Source organism: Hemitrygon akajei, chromosome 18 (genome assembly GCF_048418815.1).
Source record: "Hemitrygon akajei chromosome 18, sHemAka1.3, whole genome shotgun sequence".
Classification (NCBI taxonomy): domain Eukaryota; kingdom Metazoa; phylum Chordata; class Chondrichthyes; order Myliobatiformes; family Dasyatidae; genus Hemitrygon; species Hemitrygon akajei.
The window spans coordinates 41541153-41563003 of record NC_133141.1 but is presented as its reverse complement, the minus strand read 5'-3'; the positions used below and the strand labels follow the sequence as shown (position 1 = coordinate 41563003).

General features: G+C 39.1%; 1 protein-coding gene across 3 annotated transcripts in view; it reads left to right on the top strand.

Annotated features, from left to right (window-relative positions):
- LOC140741354 (ras-related protein Rab-5C) overlaps positions 1-20238 on the top strand; it is a 35969-nt gene extending 15731 nt beyond the window's left edge. For all 3 annotated transcript variants that reach the window (XM_073071487.1, XM_073071485.1, XM_073071484.1), the window contains 5 exons: positions 2213-2475; positions 10351-10502; positions 14507-14629; positions 14820-14913; positions 18658-20238. In XM_073071487.1, the coding sequence (XP_072927588.1) occupies positions 2310-2475; positions 10351-10502; positions 14507-14629; positions 14820-14913; positions 18658-18773 (651 nt within the window). In that variant the 5' untranslated portion in view covers positions 2213-2309 and the 3' untranslated portion in view covers positions 18774-20238. The remainder of the gene's footprint in view (positions 1-2212; positions 2476-10350; positions 10503-14506; positions 14630-14819; positions 14914-18657) is intronic.
- Positions 20239-21851: the final 1613 nt, after the last annotated feature.

Sequence of the window (21851 nt, the reverse complement as noted above, 5' to 3'; positions counted from 1 at the left end):
CACAAAACTTGCAGCACAATACAGGCCCTTTGGCCCACAAAGTTGTGCAGAACACGTCCCTACCTTAGAAATTACTAAGGTTACTTATAGCCCTCTATTTTACTAAGCTCCATGTATCTATCTAAAAGCCTCTTAAAAGACCCTATCGTATCAGCCTCCACCGCCGTTGCCGGCAGCCCATTCCATGCACTCACCGCTCTCTGAGTAAAAAAAAACAACTTACCCTTGACATCTCCTCTGTACCTGCTCCCCAGCACCTTAAACCTGTGTCCTCTTGTGGCAACCATTTCAGCCCTAGGAGATTCAGGAATCTTCTTAAAGGTTTTTTGCAGTCAAACGGGGGTTTTGATTTGCCTTTCTAACAATCCTATGAGCAGTTCTCTCGGAGAGTTTTCTTGGTCTACCAGACCTCAACTTGGCCTCCACCATTCCTGTTAACTGCCATTTCTTAATTACATTAGGAATTGAGGAAACGGCTACCTGAAAATGCTTTGCTATCTTATAGCCTTCTCCTGCTTTGTGGGCATCATTTATTTTAATTTTCAGAGTGCTAAGCAGTTGCTTAGAGGAGCCCATGGCTGCTGATTGTTGGGACAAGGTTTGAGGAGTCAGGGTATTTATAAAACTTTGAAATTTGCATCACCTGGCCTTTCCTAATGATGACTGTGACAAGCCATAGCCCTAACAAGCTAATTAAAGTCTGAGACCTTAGTAAAAGTTATGAGAGCTCAAAACTCTTGGGGTGCCCAAACATTTATATAGTGCTTCTTTCCTTTTTTTTTCCCCACTCTAAAATTGTACAATACAAAAATAATACACTAATCTTGCTTAAAATGTTGAAAAGAATGTGTCATCTTTAACTTTGACTTTTGGAGATCAGTTTATCTTCTACTCACTTAACTATTCACAGTAACAGAAATTTTGACCAGTGGGTACCCAAACTTTTGCATGCCACTGTAAACATGGAGCAAGCTCCTATTGCAATACTTGTTTTAGTTATAGGTTATTTGTATATGACAATGACTTGCAACAAGTGAGCAAGAAACATTCAAATGGCCTCCATTAAGGGGAATGGTAACTTGATTGTCTTGAATCACTAAAGCAAGGAATTGGAGATTTGAATGTATATTTGGTTGTATATTTGAATGATTGTAGTCTTAGAATTGGATGGGACTTTGGGTATAAACAAATGCTTACTGATAGAATTATTTCTACTTCTACCCAACAGAAAATCATGTTTATGCTTTATTATAGATTGGTGTTTGTAAATGGATTAGAATCACTGTGATTTGGGTTATTTCTTATTAATATCTTTATTTTGTAGCCCCCTCAAACATCTGCAACATGTCTTGCATATTCTCGTCTTTATTTAGAAAGATTTTACTTTTCTGGATTAGTGCTCATTATTAACAGTAGACCGTGAAGATCATCAATTATATGAAGTAGTTCTTAGAATTGTAGGAACATGTGTCACAAAAATGGGCTGATTTGGTCCACTTCATGTATGCCAACTGTGATACTTGTCTATGCTAATCTCAGTATTTTTGCCTGCATCCTAAAGAATCTTCCTTTAATCCTAGTACTTTCACCTGCAACTCATTTTTTCTTAAGTGGACTGAGTACCTTACATACCTAGCCCCTGTGTCACCGTGGGTGGGCTTGTGGATGGCATTACCTATCAGGGGTTTGTTTCATTTGCATGCTCTTCCTGGACCACCTGAATTTCTTCTAGTTGCCTCCTACATCTCAAAGGTGAGCTGGTTAATTAGTCACTATAAATTCACCCAAATGAGGATGGATAATTGAAGAATCCTGGGGAGTTGATGAGTATGTGAGAATAAGCCAGAGGGAAATAAGTGGGGAAGTGGAATGGCTCTGAAAGCAGCATGAACTTTGAGCTGCCTTTGTAATAAATATGCCTGGTATTAAAGATTGGTGTGTATAGAGCATCTGGCAGATTGATTTTTTTTATGGCCATGTGCAATGTTAATGTTTAGATTTGCCTCAAGCACATCCAGATCTTGAATCTAATATTTATATTGCACATGATAACATCTCACTGTCTCTCATTGAATTATTGTTCAGCATATGTGAAACAATGAAGTTTTGTGTATGATTTGTTAACTTTTTTTTCTGTGCAATCACCTGCTTCTAGAGATGGCTCTGCAACAAATACTTCTATCATGCAAGATTAATTTGATGTGTTTTGCAGTTCTGAACTTGCTGATCGCTGCCTCTGGAGTTCCAGCCTTGACATAACACTCCTGTTGAAACTTGGAGCATTTCTGCAAGCCTCTGCACTTTAGGCCATGGCGGGTCGGGGTGGCACGGCTCGATCCAATGGACCAGCCGCTGGAAACAAAATCTGTCAGTTTAAATTGGTTCTCCTGGGTGAATCGGCAGTGGGTAAATCCAGCCTCGTTTTACGCTTTGTGAAAGGACAGTTTCATGAATACCAAGAAAGCACAATTGGAGGTAAGTGACTGTAATGTTTTGAATATTTTGGTGAGTTAGCTGTGGTTTTTAATATCAATCGATAGTGGAGTAGTTGGCCATGACTACTTGATGTGGTGAAGGAAATATTTTTGCTGTAGGCACACTCCAGTTCAAAGGGCCCTAGACCCTTCAGTGAAGCAAAGCAAAGTTTCTAGGCCAAAGTAGTCCAGAATGCCCAGGAAGAGATCAGACAGTCAATGCTGTAGTAAGGATTCCATACAGAGCCGTACACAAGTGCTGGAGGAACTCTGCAAGTTAGGCAGCATCTATGAGGAGGAATAAACAGTCCATGTTTTGGACTGGAAAGGAAGAAGCCAGAATAAAAAGTGGGGAGAGGGGTAAGAGTACAAGCTGGCAGGTGATGGGTAAGGAGGGCCATATAGAGCCATATTTCCCTTCATTGGACCTAGCTGGAATTTTAACCTCTTGTACTGTTCCGCAAACTTATCACATTTCTTGAACCAGTTATGTTGTACAGGTCAACATTCACTAATCCGGCACTGAGGAGTGCCGGGTTAGTAAAAATGCTGAATTACAGAAGGATCACACGAAGCAATAGCTAACTGCCTCATCGTACCTTTAAAATATTATGTAAATCAGTACAAGTTCAATAATAAACAGAAATATTAAATGAGTAGCAATTGAAATTTTAATAAAGTAATATACTGTACAGGCAAAGATAAAATAAAGGGTACAGGAATTGACTTGTACTGAAAAGTTGAGCACTTCCACTTCTGAAGTGAGACGTTTAATATACATTCGGGCAGAGTTATGTGTCTGCAAGTGTGGGGTTGTCAGGATCATCAGCATCTTCATCTTGAAAAATGAGTGAAACATCAGGAACTGGTGCTGAAACTGGCACAACCGTTTCTTAAAAAACTAATGGTGGCAGCACATCTGGGTGAGCAGAAGTTGATAGCACTGGATTTTGAAGTGTTAACTCTGCTGCTGCTTCCCTGTCTGCTGAGCGTTTTTCACCACGCTGCACGAAACTGTAAGCCATAACGATGCTTGAACAGATGAAGCCAGCCTTCACTATAGTCACATTCATAATCTAGTCCTAGTTCTTCATGAAACATTTTTGCTTGTTCCTTCACCATATCTCCAGATAGTTCAACACCTTCACTTACATGAAGATTAAACCACGTTATCAGCACTTTATCTAGTTCCGAACTTCTTCCGTCTTTCATTGTTTTTCTTACACACATCTGTTTCTTTGAGCCACTATCAGCAAAAAAAAATGCAGTTTTTCTTTGTTTCTTTACATCATACACTGTGGAAGAGCCAATGTTGTAACACTCGCACAAGCTTTTCACTGATACATCACTGTCCAGTTTTTTTTTTCAAGCGTTCAACCTCATCTTTAAAGGATAACGTGCGGTGTTTTCGCTTCACAGCACGAGGTGCATTTCCTTTACTCACTGGGGCTGTAATTGGGGCTAAAAAAAAAGAGCAAATGATGTTAATAAATGCAGGAAAACAAGCAGGAATCACCTGTCTACTTACAAGAACGCACCAACGCGTGAACAGATCTAGCACGACCAAAACAATGCGCATCAGATTGGTACGGTGGCCCAGGAAATTTGAAATCAGTGCCGGATTGTCAAAGAAACTGGATTACAGGTAGTCGGATTAGTGAAGGTCGACTGTACCATATTACTACGCCTTCCTGTGTCAAAGCAAAGAGATGAGCTGACCTACTCTAGATCCAATTCTGCTCTTGAGTTATCCAGCCCCAAATCCTGAATTGGCACTATTTGGTGTTCAAGATGAGATGGAGGGTTTTTTTAATCATAAACTTGTTCAACTGCACCTTTGATCAGTTTACCCCTTGAGCATTTGGAAATGTTTTCCAAACATGAAAAACAGCATGAGAGAGAACTGTTGAATGAGTATCTGCTGTTTATTGCTCCCATATTGTGATATGGGAGTGTGTGAGATTTGCACATGAAATTCTGGTCTGGTACCTGTCAAGTTACAATTTCTGTTTCTGACATGAGGGTGAGGAACCTTGACAGATTCATTCAAACTTTTCCTTTTGTCTTAAGTGAATTAAAGCAGGGAAGGTGTTACAGGGCAGCATTCCTTCATGGTTGGGCCTCCAGAACAAGCTGTGTTTACAGGAGTAGACAGGATGTGCAGTATATCATATTTATTTTCTGGGTGTACAGATATTTACAATTGCTGTGTATCATTTATCAACAATGGCACATTCCTCAGGATCAAACAAAAACAATTTTAGCCCCATTCCAGGGTTTTCCAGCTGATGTCACTGTAGTATTGAAATAAGCAGACATAGATCAACTAAAAAGCAGTAAATCCTTGGGAGCACAGTATTCATTCACGAATTCATAATCTCAAATCCCATTTCTGGGAGAGAAGGGTAAGTGAGAATCTCAGGCCGTTATAGTTTTCAAGAGAGTAGATAAATTAGGTTAGTCTGTTTCTGGAAAACCTGTTGCCAGAGCTGCCTGCAGTCATCTCCTGTGACATAAGAGCTACTCCTGGAATTGTACTGAGGGTTGTCTGTCCAGCAACACAGTACACATCATCACCATGCAGCAGCTCTTGATAGAAGAGAGCAACATGTGACCTTTTTTCGATGGCCTGTAAGCCATTTCCTTCCGTCAATTGAGAAGAACTGTGGAGCATCATTCTCCCATTTGGTTGCCTGCAGAAGGCTAACTCTATCCTGCATCTGCTTTGTGTGCACCATTGGGTCTACAGACAGTACAGTAGGGTGATGGGTAAAGCTGGATCACTGGCCTATGTGTTTTCAGTCTTTCTCACCTCCAGGTATCTTGGTGGATTTGAATTGACCTCAGATTGCACCTGGATCTGGGTCCTGGAATGTGCTTGGACAATTTAAATGTGGGCCTAGACAGACTGCAAGTCCGAGTGTCGGGTATGGAGGCGAGGTTCGGGCTGATTTCACTTGCTCTCTCATGAATGTTTATTCCTTTCGCCATGGAACCGAGTTTGTGAACTGCAAGCAATTTGTGTACTGCATCTTTCTGACTGAAACTGGGGTGGCCTTGATTCTGCAGTGGAACAGTTTCCGATTTCAAAGATTCAAAGCACCTTATCAAAGAATGCAAAAATTATACACCTTTAAATTGGTCTACTGACAGCCACAAAGAAACCCAAATAACCCAATTTAAAAAGAAACAAAGTACACTGTGCAGAGAAAGAGGGAATAAACACATGTAAACAATAGAAGCAAGCTAATAGCATGCCAAACCAGACTGGGTTCCAGATCTGCTCCCCGAGCAGCGGGAATAGACCCAAGCCTCGGAGCCCAGTTCATCACACCAGTGGGCAGAAACACACAGCATTTGGAGGCTGAGTTACAGGTCACTGAAATCACTTTCAAAAGGACAAGAAGCTGAGCCTGCAAAGCAAGTCTCCATTCCAGCTTGTCCCTACTGTACAATACTGCCATACTTAAGATAACCCAGGGTATTACAGGAAAGATACTAGCATGGATAGAAGATTGCCTGACTGACAGGGGTCAAAGAGTAGGCATAAAGGGGACCTTTTCTGGTTGGCTGCTGGTGCTGCTGCTTTTTCACATTATAAAGTAATGAAGGGGTTGTAACAATATTATCTTTTGTATACCCAAACCTACACATTTCTGAGCACTCATGCCAAGAAATTGGTTGATGATTGTAGGAAGAAAATTTGAATATCTCCTCAGTCGTCAACAACCCCCACTAATTCGCCTCAATCACCACTGAAAACAGCAGTATTTGGGGTAACATTGAGGATCTAATGTATTTGGCGCCTCCCATATCCACCTTGTCTGCTGCACTTATGGTGAAGTCTGCAGATCCTAATTTAGGCCTCATCGGCTGCCTTAACCTATACAACTGTTATATAACAGTTATACAACATTGCGGAAGCCAGTTATTCTTGATCCTCTGGGATTGCTTAAGATTGATGTATTATGACAAGCACCAACTTTTGAGTGAACTGTCACATAGAAGCTATCTTCAAAGAGGGAACTCTTCAAAGAGGGAAATAATCCAGATTTTTGGCCTAGCATTTCTATTCTGTAATATATTAATTTTTGATTCCTCGAGTTAGTTGAACTGCATAATTTAGGGATGAATCACTTAGGGGTCTAATGACTTCTTAATAACCTGAGTCAATTTTGATGGTACCCTTTTAAGGAACCTATTGTCTAGTTTGTGGGGTATTGAATTCAGCCAGTATCCCCACTGATTCAGAATCATTGATCTATTGGTAATATCAAAATGGGAAGATTAATGAGAATCTTCCAAAAGTTAATTTTTGATGTGATGTGCATTTGATATAACATGGATCTTGGCAAGTGAAGGAAGCTATAAGCAAAGTATTATCTTGCAATTGTGTTAGTTTTATTGCTAATTTGTTTGCAATTTATTAGAGAAATCAAATGCATCCACCTGTTTTTACTCAAGTTCCTGGTTTTTGTTCTGCCAGATTGTTATTAACTGGGAGGATGAAAACCCTCATTAAGCAAAAAAATTGAATATTTAATATCTAATTAAATGCTCAGGATTGGCCATACCAAAACTGATTTATTTGCTTTTATGGAAAAAAAATTAAGAATTTCTAAAATGTAGTTGTCCAAACAGCAGGCTTCCAGTGACATTGTTCAAGACCATTATGCAGCCTGTTGTAGTTTTATATCATAAATCATTAAATACTGATGTATCAAAATCTGTTTGGCTGCAATCTGATTTCTCTGCATGAACGAGCTAACTTTTGTTTTTGTGGGAATATTGCACATGGGAAATGATGGTGCCAGGTCATAAGGATTCAGTGTGAAATGGCTCGAGAGCCTGCATGAGTACAGACTCTTGAGTTATCACTTCAAGCTTCCATTTAATGTGCATCAGTCACACAAATGTTCTTAAGTGGAAGTGTGCATACGAAGCTGAAACTTAATGCAGAGCTAGCAAGACAAAATGCTGAACAACCTCATTTGTTTGGTTAGATAAGCAGATAATTTAATTCCTGTACTTTTTGTACCTTCAACAGTTTGAATAATTTTGTAAAAAGGAGAATTGAAACAAAAATCAGGTTTACTATGTGAATTTGCAAACTCTGAAATGGCAATACGCAAGGTATCAAAAAGGGCTTGAAACTATTTAGATGCAGGCAGATTATTAAATCAGAATTGATATACATTCATTGATAAAGGATATTTGTATAAATTAAGGGCATAGTACAAATGCACCTTTAATGTACTTCCAATACCAGCTACAAAGTAGAGGCTTAGCAAACTTTGCAACAAAATGCTTAATAACCACAGTTCAAATGAGTAATAAATACTAGCCAGGATACTGCAGGGACTTTGTGGTGCTGTAGTAGCATTGGCATCTTAAATGGATGGACTGAGTCTGTGGTAAGGAGGAACAAAGCTCAGTTTGGATCTACATTTTGTTGATAAGGCTGGCATTTATTCCCCATCTCTGAATACCACTGGACTGGGGCACCTCTGAGTGAGTGGCCATTTCAAAAGGTCTGCTGTGGTGGCAGAAGTTGCTTCTATCATAGCAGATTCACTCCCATAAAGATCGCTGGTCAACCAGACTGGCTTTTACAACAATCTAGTGGTTTTATGGCTATCATTACAAAGACTTAACATTTTTCAAAGTAGGTGGAAGTTTAACTCTATAGCTTTCATTCTGGAATTTAAATCATTATCTCTGTATTGATTATCCGTGCCTCTAGATTAGTACAATAGCGTAACCCATGAATATGATGCCTCTGACTGGAGCATCCAGTCCTATGCCCGAGCTCATTCTATGAAATGGAGCCTACGACTTGCTGACATTTAAGCAAGGTCACATAATCACTTTCTCAGATCCATGAGTTCTACAAAATCTACAGTAGCTGTCATGAGTGCCAAGATTCTGTTTATTTCCTTTGTCAAATTTTGGCTAAAAGACTAAACATAATTCATGAACTTTGGCATTCTTGTGCATTTTAAACATTCAGTTGATACATTGAAATCTCATTTTTACATTGGGTGTTTTCCATATAAAGTTGTTTCACTATTGAACGAAAACAGTTACTGTTAAAGTACAGAAGGCATTATGTCATAAGTCTTAAAATACAGCTGAGTTTATATTTTTTTTAAAAGTAATGTAAGGAAGTGAAATGAGTGCTTTGGGAAAATTGACATCATTCAGCTACTTGCAAATAGAATTGCAATTGGTTATACCTTCGTGATTTTTAATCTTGAAGTTTTCTTTTGAAGTAATGTTCTGCAATTTGTCAGTTTTTTTAGGTCTGGAATATGGAAATTGCCGGCATGTTTACTGCCATGATTAATTTAAAAATTCAGCTTGAGTGAAATGTGTAGATCTGCAATTTAGCAGAGCTATTTAAAGATTTGTTTTTGGAGAAAAATAGGTGAATATTTTAAGCAACAAAACAAGGGAAGAACTCGGAAGGTCAGGCAATGTCTGTGGAGAGAAATGAACAATTGATGTTCCAGGCAGACATCCTTCACAACTGGAAAGGGCAGAATAAATGTGGGGGTGGGGGAGGAGGACAGGCTGGTAGGTGAATCCTTATGTGGGGGGTGGAGAGACGCTGGCATTGATGCATGCAAGAAGCAGGGGGCTAAAGGATGAATCTTTTAGGAGAGGAAGTAGATTAGAAAATAAAGGGAAAGTGGAGTCCCCAAAGCAGGAAGGTGTAGGTGATGGGAAGGGGAAAGAAGGGGTAAAGGGGCCATAGGAAAAAGGGAAAACAGAGGGGAGACGAGTAATTGTCAGAAGTTGGAGAATTAAATATTGATAAGGTTGAAGACGACCAAGATGGAACATGAGGTGTAGTTCCTAGTCTATGTCTGGCCTCAATGTAGCAGTAGAGGAGGCAGTAGACAGACATGTCAGTGTAGGAATGGGAAGTGGAATTAAAATGGCTGGCCACTGAGATCCAAGCTGCTATGAAGCAATACCCAATTTGTCAGGTCTCCCAATGTAGAGAGAACACTAGATAGAATGTGTGACCCTGATGGATTCGCATGTGAAGTGCTGGCTGAGATAGAAGGGCTGTTTAGGCCCCTGAATGATGATGAGTGAGGAGAATGTAGGGGCATGTACATTCTGACCTTTGCTTTCTCCCTTTCTGGTCGTGAAGAGTCTCGTTCTGAAACATCCTGACTCAGTGAGTTCCTCCAGTGTCTTGTGTTTCCACCATCTGCAGTTTCTTGCATCTGAAATATCTGAAACAGTTTGAGTAATTTGAATTTGACTTGATCATTTACAAGAGCAAACACGAGGAAATCTGCGGATGCTGGAAATTCAAACAACACGCACAAAATGCTGGTGGAACACAGCAGACCAGGCAGCATCTATAGGAAGAAGCGCTGTCGACATTTCGGGCCGAGGAGGAGTCCTGACGAAGGGTCTTGGCCCGAAATGTCGACAGTGCTTCTCCCTATAGTTGCTGCCTGGCCTGCTGTGTTCCACCAGCATTTTGTGTGTGTTGTTTGATCATTTACAAGTAGGACCTTTATGCAGCTAGGTGAAGCTGCAGGTATTTGCTCATTTAGTTAATTTTTTTGCATTCAGTATTTACTCCATCTTAAGTTAACATCCCAGCCCCGAGGCTGAAGTTATCCATTTCTGTATTTCCTAGAAATAAAACTTGATCAGTTCATGTATTGAGAGCCTTAGTCTGTTACTCCGGTTTGATAATTTTAATGAAACATGACTAAGTACTCATTATCAAGTAGGAATATAATCTTGTGATGTTTTGTATTTTTCAAAAATGTATTGATTTGCCAAATGGCAAATGAAATTACTTTTTCCTTATTGCCTGAATTAAATATTTGTCAAATTTTATTTTCAGCTGCCTTTCTAACACAGACCGTCTGTTTGGATGACACAACTGTTAAATTTGAGATCTGGGATACTGCTGGGCAGGAGAGATATCACAGCTTGGCACCAATGTACTACAGAGGGGCACAGGCTGCCATTGTGGTCTATGATATAACTAACACAGTAAGTAATCCCTATTGCTTTGTTTTGCTTTTACATCCCGTTTCTTCCTTTTTGACCAGAAACGCAGCCTTCCACTGGACCGCAGCAGGCTCTGAGCCTCCCCAGACTGGCACATGCTCTTGCCTTTTTAACATGGCTAAAAATATTAGTCTAAAGCTGCTTTGGTTTTGTTTTTCAAATATGAAGTGGAAAGGTGTTCTTTCCATCCAGCCTGTACTTTGTACTGCCCTCTTCACTGCTGTATGTTGTCCCACCCACCCAAGGTCATGCACTATCCTTGTGTACACTAATTAGTGAAGCAGGGAACTGATAAATTGGTGCTGGTGCCTGAATCTCAAATTCAAATCGGCATATGTTGCTCAGATGTCCCCTTGGTTGACTTTTATTCATTGTGCTATAATAAATGCAGCACATTTTATAGGTATTGTACTTTGGCCCATTGAGTCTGCATTGAACATCACCTATTTTTGTTCTGATCTTATCCTAACCTAATTTATATTTCCCACATTTCCCCATTATTTTGTAGATTCTATTCCTCAGTTGTACACCAGGGGCAATCTACAGTGGCCAATTGACCTTCCAACCTCCACAATTTTGGTATGAGAGGGGAAGGAGGAGTGCCTCAGGAACTCCATGCATTCACATGTGCAAACTCTGCTCAGACATCACCAGAGATCAGGATTGAACCTGGTTTGGTGGAACAGTGAGGCAGCAGCCCTATCAGTAAACTGCAGACAAAATCAGACTAGTGCACTTATTCTTATCCGTTTGCCCAGAGGAACATGAAAAGATTTTTCCAAATGGATTAAATGGATTAAAACACCATGCTAATACCATATTGACTGAATATGAAATTCACAACTTCCCGATAAAGAGCAATTCTCAAATGCAAAGTACTATACTAAAAATCAAATTAAGTACTTCTGAAAATGTAACTTGGCAAATTTCTTTGCTTTTTGCCTTACTAAGCGATTTGCAATGACTTTCCCATTTTTAAAAAAAAAGTCTGAAGCTGGTGTAAGCAGGCTATGATCTGAGTTTCCAATGAGGAAATCTAACTTTGGAGGCATTGCTCCAAATTTTGTTTTCATTCACTTCCTTTATGTTGCAAGTAAGTCAGCATTTATTTGCATTAGAATGCTTAAATATTCTGTACTTGAGCATCAAAGATTCAACCTTCTAATTTATGCTTGCTGCTTGATAAGAGCTTTGCCCTGTGCCTGACGTACTTGGCAGATTATAGGCAGGTGATTTACATCTGGTTTTGCCGATTACTGCCACCAATGGTTTGACACGATCATACAAGTCTGTCATATTTTACTTGTATAACAAATCTTAGACAGTATAGTAGGAATTGTGATCAGTGCCTGTAACTTTCATAGCTGCATCTGGTTAAACTTTCTTAACTTGAAATATTTTCACCCCAATTACAGTACTGTGCAAAAGTCTTAGGCACATGTTAAAAAAAAAAAATCTCTAAAGTGAGGATGCTTTCAAAAATTGTTTCTAAATATCAAAAAATTTACTGTAAAGAGCAGTAAGCATTAAAAAGCTAAATCTAATCAATATTTGGTGTGACCACCCTTTGCCTTTTAAAACTGCATTTGTTCTCTTTGGTGCACTTGTCATGCAGTTTTATAAGAAAGTTGGCTGGTAGATTGTTCCGAGCATCTTGGAGAACTTGCCACAGTTCTTCTGCAGACTTGGCCTTGCTTACTTCTGTCTCTCCAGGCAATCCCAGACCGCCTCGATGTTGATATCGGGGGCTCTGGAGGCTGTACCATTTGTTGCAGAACTCCTTATTCTTTTTGCTGAAGATGGTTCTTTATGACCTGAGCTGTGTGTTTGGAGTCATTGTCTTGCCGCAGACTGAAACTGGAACTAATCAGACACTTGCATGTTTGATGAGGTTCTGCTTGTACTTCTCAGCATTGAGGATTCCACTAATTCTGACTAGATCACCAGCTCCATTTGAAGAAATGCAGCCCCAAACCTGCAAAGAACCTCTGCTGTGCTTCACTGTTGGCTGCAGACACTCATCCATGTAGTGATCTCCAGCTCTTCTGTGGACAAACTGCCTCCTTTTTGAGCCAGAAACGTGAAATTTTGACTCATTAGTCCAGAGCACTTGTTCAGCAGCCTCGTCCTTGTGTTTTTGTGTGTAGGTGAGTATCTCTGCTTTGTTTCCACTTCAGAGAAATAGCTTTTTGGCAACAACTCTTCCATGAAAACCACTTCTGACAAGACTTCGCCAGTCTGTAGAGGGATATACCTGGGTGTTGGTGGTTTCTGTGATTTCAGAGCTGATAGCAGTACTGGACTTTTTCTGATTTAGAAGGGCTGCCATATCTTGTCTGCTGCGCTGTTTCCATAGCTGACCACTGCGTTTCTCGTCCTCAGCCTTGCCCATTTTTTTTCATGCTTCAGAAGAGCTTGGACATCACACCTTAAAACTCATGTTTGCTGCAAAGTTTCTGCTCGAGAGAGAGGCCTTGCTGATGCAGAATGACCACCTTGTGTCTTGTTGTTATGCGCTCTCTTGCCGAATTGATGATTTGAAGGTTAAGCTGTCACATCTGCCACACCCTCGCCTTTTAATTTGGTTGGCCTTCACCCAGTTCAATTTCTTCTACACCTGTTTCTGTTTAAGTTAATCATTTTAGTTCATTCAACTGGCTGTGACTGATGATTAGCACCTGTTTGTTATCTTCATTTGTTCATGCACTGGGTTAGCAAGTTTTTGAAAAGTTGTCTATTAATGTTACTTTAATGAAATACAAACATTTCTCTAACATTTAATTTTTTTGAAAAGTAAATGTTTGGAAATCTAAATTGTGCTCTTTTCTCCTGACACACTAATGCAGAAGACAAAATTAACATCTAAAACAGATTTGTATCATTTGCACAGTACTGCATGTCCACTTTCCTTTGGCAGATCATAAAGAGATTCTGCAAATGCTAGAAATCCAGAGCGCAACACAAGATACTGGAGGAACTCAGCAGGTCAGTCAGCATATATGGAGAGGAATAGTCAACTTTTAGGGCCGAGACCCTTCAGGACTGGAAAGGAAGGAGAAAGGGGGCAACTTCCAACCTGATGGCATAAATATCAGTTTCTCCTTGTAATTTTTCCCCATCTCCCTTTCCTCTTGTTTGCCACTTTGACCTCATCTCTTCTCCTCACCAGCCTATCACTTTCCCCTAGTGCTCTCCTTTCTCCCATGGTCCACTCTCCTCTCCTTCCCCAGACGTTTGCCTTTTCCAGTTATTACCTCCCAGCTTCACTTCCCCCTCCCCTACCTACCTGGTTTCAGTTATCACCTAACATGTCCTCCTTGCCCTCCCCCCACCTTTATTATGGCATCTTGTCTTCTCTCTCTCTCTCTCTCTCTCTCTCCCCCCCCCCAGATGAAGGGTCTCGGCCAAAACATCAACTGTTGATTCATTTCCATAGATGCCTGACTTGCTGAGTTCTGGCATTTTGTGTGTTCCATTGGCTGAGCCAGGTTTAGTTGCACGAGTGTGCTTTTTATCTTGGGCTATGGTGTAGCAGGTAACTAAACCCTGCAGTGGAAGACAAATTGAAAAGCTACATCACTCATTGAAGTGTTTCGGGCCGCACAGTAGCATAGTGGTTAGCACAACGCTTTACAGTACCAACGACCTGCATTCAATTCCCACCGCTGTCCTGTAAGGAGTTTGTACATTCTCCCTGCCTGGATTTCCTTTGGGTGCTTCAGTTTCCTCCCGCAGTCCAAAGACATGTTGGTTGGTAGGTTAATTGGTCATCAGGTGATAGCTTGGCGGTGTGGCTGAAAGGGCCAGAAGGCTCCACGGTGTATCTCAATAAATAAATGTTTAGGAGACTCTGTCAGTCATCTAAATTAACTAATATAGATTGGTCAGTACCGTGCCGCTTTCTAACAAGTCATTGCTAAGCAAGAATTAGAAATCTTACAGATCTTCAGGTCTAAATATAATGAATATAATGTTTAATTTTGAAGGATACATTTGCACGGGCTAAGAACTGGGTAAAGGAACTGCAGCGACAAGCCAGTCCAAATATAGTGATTGCATTAGCTGGGAACAAGGCTGACCTTGCAAATAAAAGAGCAGTGGAATTTCAGGTAGGTCACTGTATACAACTGCATTTTTGTCATCTGCTACTACCCACTCTCCCAACTCCGACATCTTTGCACAGGAACAAAGTATATTCATTTTATCCTGTTACATAAAATGAAATTCTTACAGAAGAATTTTTTGCATTTTAAATGTGTAAACTATAGATGATTTATTAGAAGTTTCTTTCTCTTGCAGGAAGCACAAGCATATGCAGAAGACAACAGCTTGCTGTTCATGGAGACATCAGCAAAGACAGCAATGAATGTGAATGAAATATTTATGGCCATAGGTATGTGACTATTTTTATTCTTAAATGTGTTTTTTGTCTCCTGTCATTTGAGTTTGACCTTTAAGATGACAACTTGCATTTGGAATTGCTTTGAGGAATTATTTTGGCTTGCCTTTGTGCTCTTGTAGCAAAAGTTGGGCTTTACAAACTTAAAATAGTAAGTTATTTGCACTAAATGTTGTCACAGCAGTACTTATGTAAATTACAGGGACTATATCACTGGAAGTCTTCAACTACAGTTGATTCCAGCTAATCAGGCATTCATCAGGGCAGCTGCTTATTTGGGACAACCTTTAAATAATAGAAAAATAATCAAGAAAGTAGCCAGGATTCCCTTCGTTTATTTGCCCCTATGCTGCATAATAGGGGCAGGAAACTCTTGCTGACAGTTTCTAACTTGCATCAGATGCGTGCATTTGTGCGGCTGTTAGACATTGTCATGCTTAGAGCAAACAGTTTTTAAATAGCATCAGTTGTGTGTACTTGTGTTCAAAAAAGTTTTTTTGGTCACTGATAGTTCATGAGAAGTAAGCAGTAAGACGTTTCAGAACTTTTGCTCACTGCAGTTTCAAGCATTCAGGCTTGGAGATGCCAGAAACTGTCAGGAGTGAAAATGAAACCATTACATTCATTACTTCATTTTAGGAACTACGAAAAATTTGAAGGTATTGACAATCATCTTAAATGTTACAACTAAAATTAAGATTTGGAAGATGCAATCATCAATAGCATTGTATAAAGGTAGTCCATTATCAGCACTAGGTAACTGCACTGATTTTGTTCAGTTAGTCAGTTGAAAGTACATGGCAGCCTCCATTGATAACTATTGGGGACTAATTTTATAATACTGTAGTGACCTAAGTTCTGTATTTCATTTAAATATATTTTTATTGCACAGTCAAATAGTAGTTTGTCTTGTACTTAACTATTGTCATAATTTCAGCTAATTGGAGCAAAATGTACTGGTCCCGATGTATCGCAATTAAACAGAATCCACTGCTTAACGTTGCATCATTAATAACAGGGTATTACTGTTTGAGAGAAATACAGAATTGCTTCTTTAGATAAACTTGAGACCCTCAGGTCGGGGTTGACCGTAGATGTGTCCCAGCTGTCTTCATGATGCACAAGCCAGGGTAATATGTGGCAAGCAAGCTGTTGCAGGCTTTCCCCCTCCACTCAGCATATGAATCCAAAGGAATTGCGGAGACCAATACAGTTTGGCACCAGCAGCGTCGCAGGAGTTGCTAGTCAGCGTTGAACTCTATGTAGGACTTCATGAAGAACTCCAACATCAGATTTTTCTTCTGGGTTTGCTCCCGAAGCCTTCCATATAAGTGGATGTAGTCACAATGCAGTGGAGGTTTCAGGTCAGTTTTGCTTCTAGATGAGCTGCAACCATGGTTGACGAGCCCCATCTGCCTGAAGCAACTGGTTTGCAGGTGCCAGTAACCCACCTTTGTCCCTTCTCCTGTCAGTAGAAATGGCTCCACCGGGCTTAGTAGCTAAACCACACGTGAAGGTCAGGAGCCGCATTTTGCTTGTCAAAGGCTATTTGAGAGAGAGACACCATTGGGAGCATTTAATAAGTAGTGGGAGATTATCCCGCTACCCCTTGGATAAGCTGAATGTTGGCATTAAGTTGAGGCACTATCTTTATGTATTTATACTAAGCTAGTAAATGCTATTCTGGAGCTATCCAGATAATATACCCTGTAGGAAAGCAATTAAGCTATGAAAGTGCTGCAGTTGCTAGTCTCGGTTATACTAACCAACCACTGCTACAACCATGAATAAGGCACAACAGTCTGTGACCACTCATTAGGCCTTGTCAGGGAAATGCTAAAATCCATTTAACAGGTAGTGAGAATGGACTTATGAAATTGTAATGAGCAAACCTTAATGTATTTAAAAAAATTGAATGGTGGAATAAACAAGGAACCCAAAGAAATGTTGAATTTTGAATAGACAGCTTTCAAGAAGGTGACATAAAATGACTCAACAAAATTAGTGTACTGGATTAGGGGTTATATACTGGTGTGGAAGGTGTTTTGTTGGTAGAGAACAATAGAATAAATAGATTATTTTCAGATTCGGCGGCTGGATGAATGATGTCATCTGAAGCATTTGGCGTTTCAAAGGAAAGATTTGCTTGTTTCCAGGGAAAGGACTGCCCATTCAGCATTAATGCCAAGAAGCCCAAAGACAGTGAATCTTTCAAACTTTCTGCTAAGAGGGCTTGTTCAGTTGCTCTTAGGTTGGTGCTTAGGTAAAAGATCTGGTGTGATTTGAATGACAGATCAGGCATGAAAGAATAAATATCTTGCAATTTTTTTTTACAAGCTTAAAAAAAGTAGTAACAAAATAATTTGCCTACACTTATCCCCTTTTTTAATCCACTTATCCCATGTTCACTCATTCAAATGAGAGAACATGTTACATACATCCAGTCCCTTGGTTCTAAGCTCATCTGAAGGGAGCTGTACAGTTCAGTATCAAGTTAATTTGTGAAGTAGAGGGTCAAATCATCAGCATCACCTCTGCTTTCCTGCTTTTAAGGCATTGACCTATGCAATACTGTTATCTGGTGCTTCCTACAGAACTGCTGGCTCCATTCTGTTATCTGAAATGTTGATTTTTATGTATTTTACATTTGAGCCAAGGTGGGAATGTTCATTTGGCTACAAATGTTCAATTTAATATCATGCATTATATTGCCCAAAATTAAACAGTGGAAGGGTTGTGTATTTTTGTGAATTGTCCTCCTGAATGCAGGTGTTCGTTCCAGTTCTTTAAAACTAAATATTCCCCTAAAAAAAAAGTACTTTTCAAAATAGTTCCACAGATCTTATAGAGAATGTACACTGAATGTATAGTATTAACAAGGTCCATGGTTGTGTACACTGGTAACCATGTTTATTTTGAAAATTTATGTATTTTATGAAAATTGACAGTCTAACATTATCTTAAGAATATTTTTCAATAACTCATGATATCCAACTAAACAGTGAAGCATATGTGCACGCCCTCTTCAATGATAGGCAATGTAAGCCATATTATAAAAATCTAATTGTACTTTTCGAGCATTAATGCAATTTTTTCACTCTTCCCCTGTTAAAACATTGGCCAAAAGAGTTGAAAGGAAAATGCCACTGCAACAATAAAAACAAATTAAAATGCTTTGAATAATAAGTGTACAAACCTTGGGAACACTTGTAATGTGGCCAGCAGCATCAAGTATTTCTCCTAAAAAGTAGAAAGTGCTTAATTGGGCAGTTCATGCAGCATCTGTAGGAGGAAAGTGAACATTTTGCGTTGCAGAGCCTTCATCAGAATTTTGACCTGAAATATTAACTGTTTCTCTTTCCACAGATCCTACTGGACCAGAATGTTTCTAGCATTTCAATGGTAGATTTCTAGCACTTGCAATTTTTAACTTTGAAATATTTGTCCTCAATTAGATTGTCATTCTGGTGGAGCCTATGGACAGTATAGAAATGTACCTGGGTTGAAAGGCACTCAGCAAAGCAGGAATTCTCAGGGATAGATGTGCATCCTAAGATGTTTCTTGCACCAAGAATAAAACAAAGATTTAATCATGAACCTATAATTAGCAGTAGTTTATGTGCATTAAATTCCCAATTATGGTGGGAATACAACTCAAGTGTTATAGATTGTGAAATAATAAATATGAAATCAGTTGTTGGAACAACTTTTTTTAAATTAAACCTTTTTCGTTTACAGCCAAAAAGCTGCCGAAAAATGAACCTCAGAATGCAGGTGGAACCTCAGGACGAACCAGAGGCGTAGACCTCCAGGAGACCAGTCCACAGAGTCGGAGCCAGTGCTGCAGCAACTAAATTGGTAACTGGCAGGTGTCCTCACAGAACCCGACCGGAGCCCCTTCACCACTCGCACTTACCGCAAGAGCGGCCGCAGATCGCTGCATTGATTCTTCACACCACTCCGATCACCCAGGAGGAAATCCGCCAACACTTTTTCCATAAGAAATAAGTTCTAAGTCTTAAATCAACCTTTTTGCTCTTCCCTTCTAATTCCAGTGATGGATGCATGCACTGGTTATGTTGAGCCAACTTTACCTGGGCAATTCCTTCATTTTCAGACTGTACAACTTGTATAATATCTGGAGAGCGAAAGATTTTTTTTTTAAAAAGATTAGATGTCTTTTTGTGAATCTGCATAAAGAACTAAACCCCTCCAATAAATATTAACAAATTTAGATTAACATGGGAATCAGCGGTTAAATGCTTGTGGTTTTGACCAAATCACAATTATGAATTTTGAAAGGGATCTCTGTATTTGTAATGCAAGTTTTCTTTGTATTCAATCAGTAAACCATTATGTCCATAAAGCACCTTCCATCATAGCTGTTTTGTTCTTCCTCTTTGTGTTCGAAAGCATGGAGTTTTCTTTTTGGTTTCTAGTGTTATGCACTATTCTGTTCAAAATTTTTGCAATCTGCAAGTTTCAATGTCCATGGAGGTGATGTGATGTCCCTAATGTCAGCAATTACAATCTTGCACAATGCTTGGATTTGTGGAGAGTGTTCAGTCGTGCTTTGACTGTTGGCAATGAAAGCAAGTTTGCCTGTGTGAGAGATACCAGTCTGTAATAAAAACTTCTGTAATTTGACAAATAAAAATAGAGGGAGGTGCAAATTAACTCCAGTTTGTATTTGTTTTATAATATCTAACTTTTTAATTATCAGCTCCATTGGGATTGCATTACTTATAGTACAAATGAAGACAGTTAACCAACAATATCATTTGTCTATTGAAGTATTAACTTTGCCACCTTTCACAAATGAATAACTAATAAGACTGTTTCAAAGTATGCTTTAAGTACAGTATTACACACTGGAAGTGTTGATAGCATCTTCAGACATTGCTGCCAGCTAGTTTTGAAATGGGCTAATGTGGCAAGGATTTAGAATGTTAACTTTGAAAACTACTTTTTAAAACTGCTAGTGATATTGAAACTCAATGTCCCCAGCAGCAACTTTTGTTTTCACTAGCTTCTGTAATTAGTGCTAGTTTTGGGATGTTTTGTGCTGAGTACCAGAGGGCTGGGAGTACAAGAAAGTCTTGTTGCTGTTAAAAGTTTGCATTAATCGCACCACAATCTCAAACTGTAGTTTTCAAATGATTGTATGTGATTGGTATCAAATGTGGCTTGTACATGCCACTGTGCAACATCCCTTAATGTTCTGGAAATGAGGCACACTTTGGTAGCCAAGCACTAGTGATTTAGTACCCTTAAAGATAAGTGCTAATTACTTCTAATAAACTATCAACTTTAAAAAAAGTGTTGTATCTAGCTTCCTTTTGAACTTTGTGAACTTGCAATAAACAAAACCACTCCAATTTCATGTAAGGTGCTGTGGTTTCCTGAACAAACCCAGGTTCTTTAAATATGCAGAGGACATCGATCTCTAAAAGAATAGAAACCCACCATCTGTGTAAGAAGCTCGAAGCATTTAACAGCAGATCATAATGTTTGGTTGCTTTCAACATCTGAATTTGGAGAAGTCAGGAAATTAGCAGTCCAGTGGGTCGTGTTTGTGGTATTAGTAAAAACATACCTGTTCTTCTGATCCAAAACATAAATGGATTATCTAAGATTGTTCCAGATCAGTATATCAAAGAACCAACAGTGCAAGTCTAGTATAATGCAATGAGTGGATGAATCTGGTAATTAAAGGAAAAGTAGTGGTAATGTTAGAAGTTTGGAAGTGATCAAGGTCTTAAATTTAAATAAAACAAATTTATGGTATGAGGTATGGCTTTGTTATAGTAGACTGGAAAACTACCAGTTAACTGAATTTACAATGTGGCCTTATGCACAAACACTTGTCACTGGAAAACAAGTCCACCTCTGGCTAACAAAATTTCACGAGGCTTGGTATTGCTGAAAAGTTGAATTATGTTGCCATGTAGAATGTGGTAAGAGAATACCATTATATAAAGAAAGAAGAAGTAGATGAATTGTAATCCAATGATGAAAATAAAAGCAGATTGTAAACTTTTATAAATGTGTGAAAAGGAAACTTGGCAAAAATTGTATTTGGGAATATTATATTGGAAAAATTGAATTGAAATTGTCATTATGAAAAGGTATAAGAGACCTCTAAAATAAAGGATGTGAAATACTGCAACAAAAAAGTTTAATGATACAGCCTTGACAGCTGTCTCCATTGGAATTTGTCTGTGGATGGATCCACTGAGAATCATTTCTTGCCTGTGATTATTAAGCAGGTTAAGATTAATGAGTTTTTGAAGCCAACCAAATTGGGAATCCTCCTTTCCCTTGGTTGATTGAATCAAAATCTAAAGATCAAAAAACAATAACAATGTTGCAGTGTCTAATTATTCCAGATCTTCATCCCTTTATTCTACTTGCATTCCACAGTGCCTTAAAAAAAATTCAGCCCCTCAACCATTTTCACATTTTACACTCATTTTCTAAAGTTAAAATATATTAAAGTAGGATTTCTGTGCTAATCTACAAAATTTTGTGCGTCATGTCAAATCAAAAGAGAAATTCCTCTTTCCTCAAATGCAATACTGTATGTTGCCTTACCAACTCATCCAATTTCTTGATGTGGAAAATTGGAGGATAGGCTATTTTCAAAGAATTCATAAGAATAAATACCCCTGCTCTATAAGGTCTAACAGTATGGTGCATTTTCAGCAGACCATATAAAAATGAAGATAAATTAGGGAAATAAAGGAGCACAAATCTGGAGAAGGGTGTAATACCATCTCAAAGGCACTGAAAATACCTTGGAGCTCAGTGCAATCCAATGTTTAAAAAAAAATGTGAAACCACAGCCACACTACCTAGTTCAGGGCACCCCACTAAACTTAGTCACTGGAGAAGAATGACACATGTAAGAGAGGCTACTGTGACACCAACAG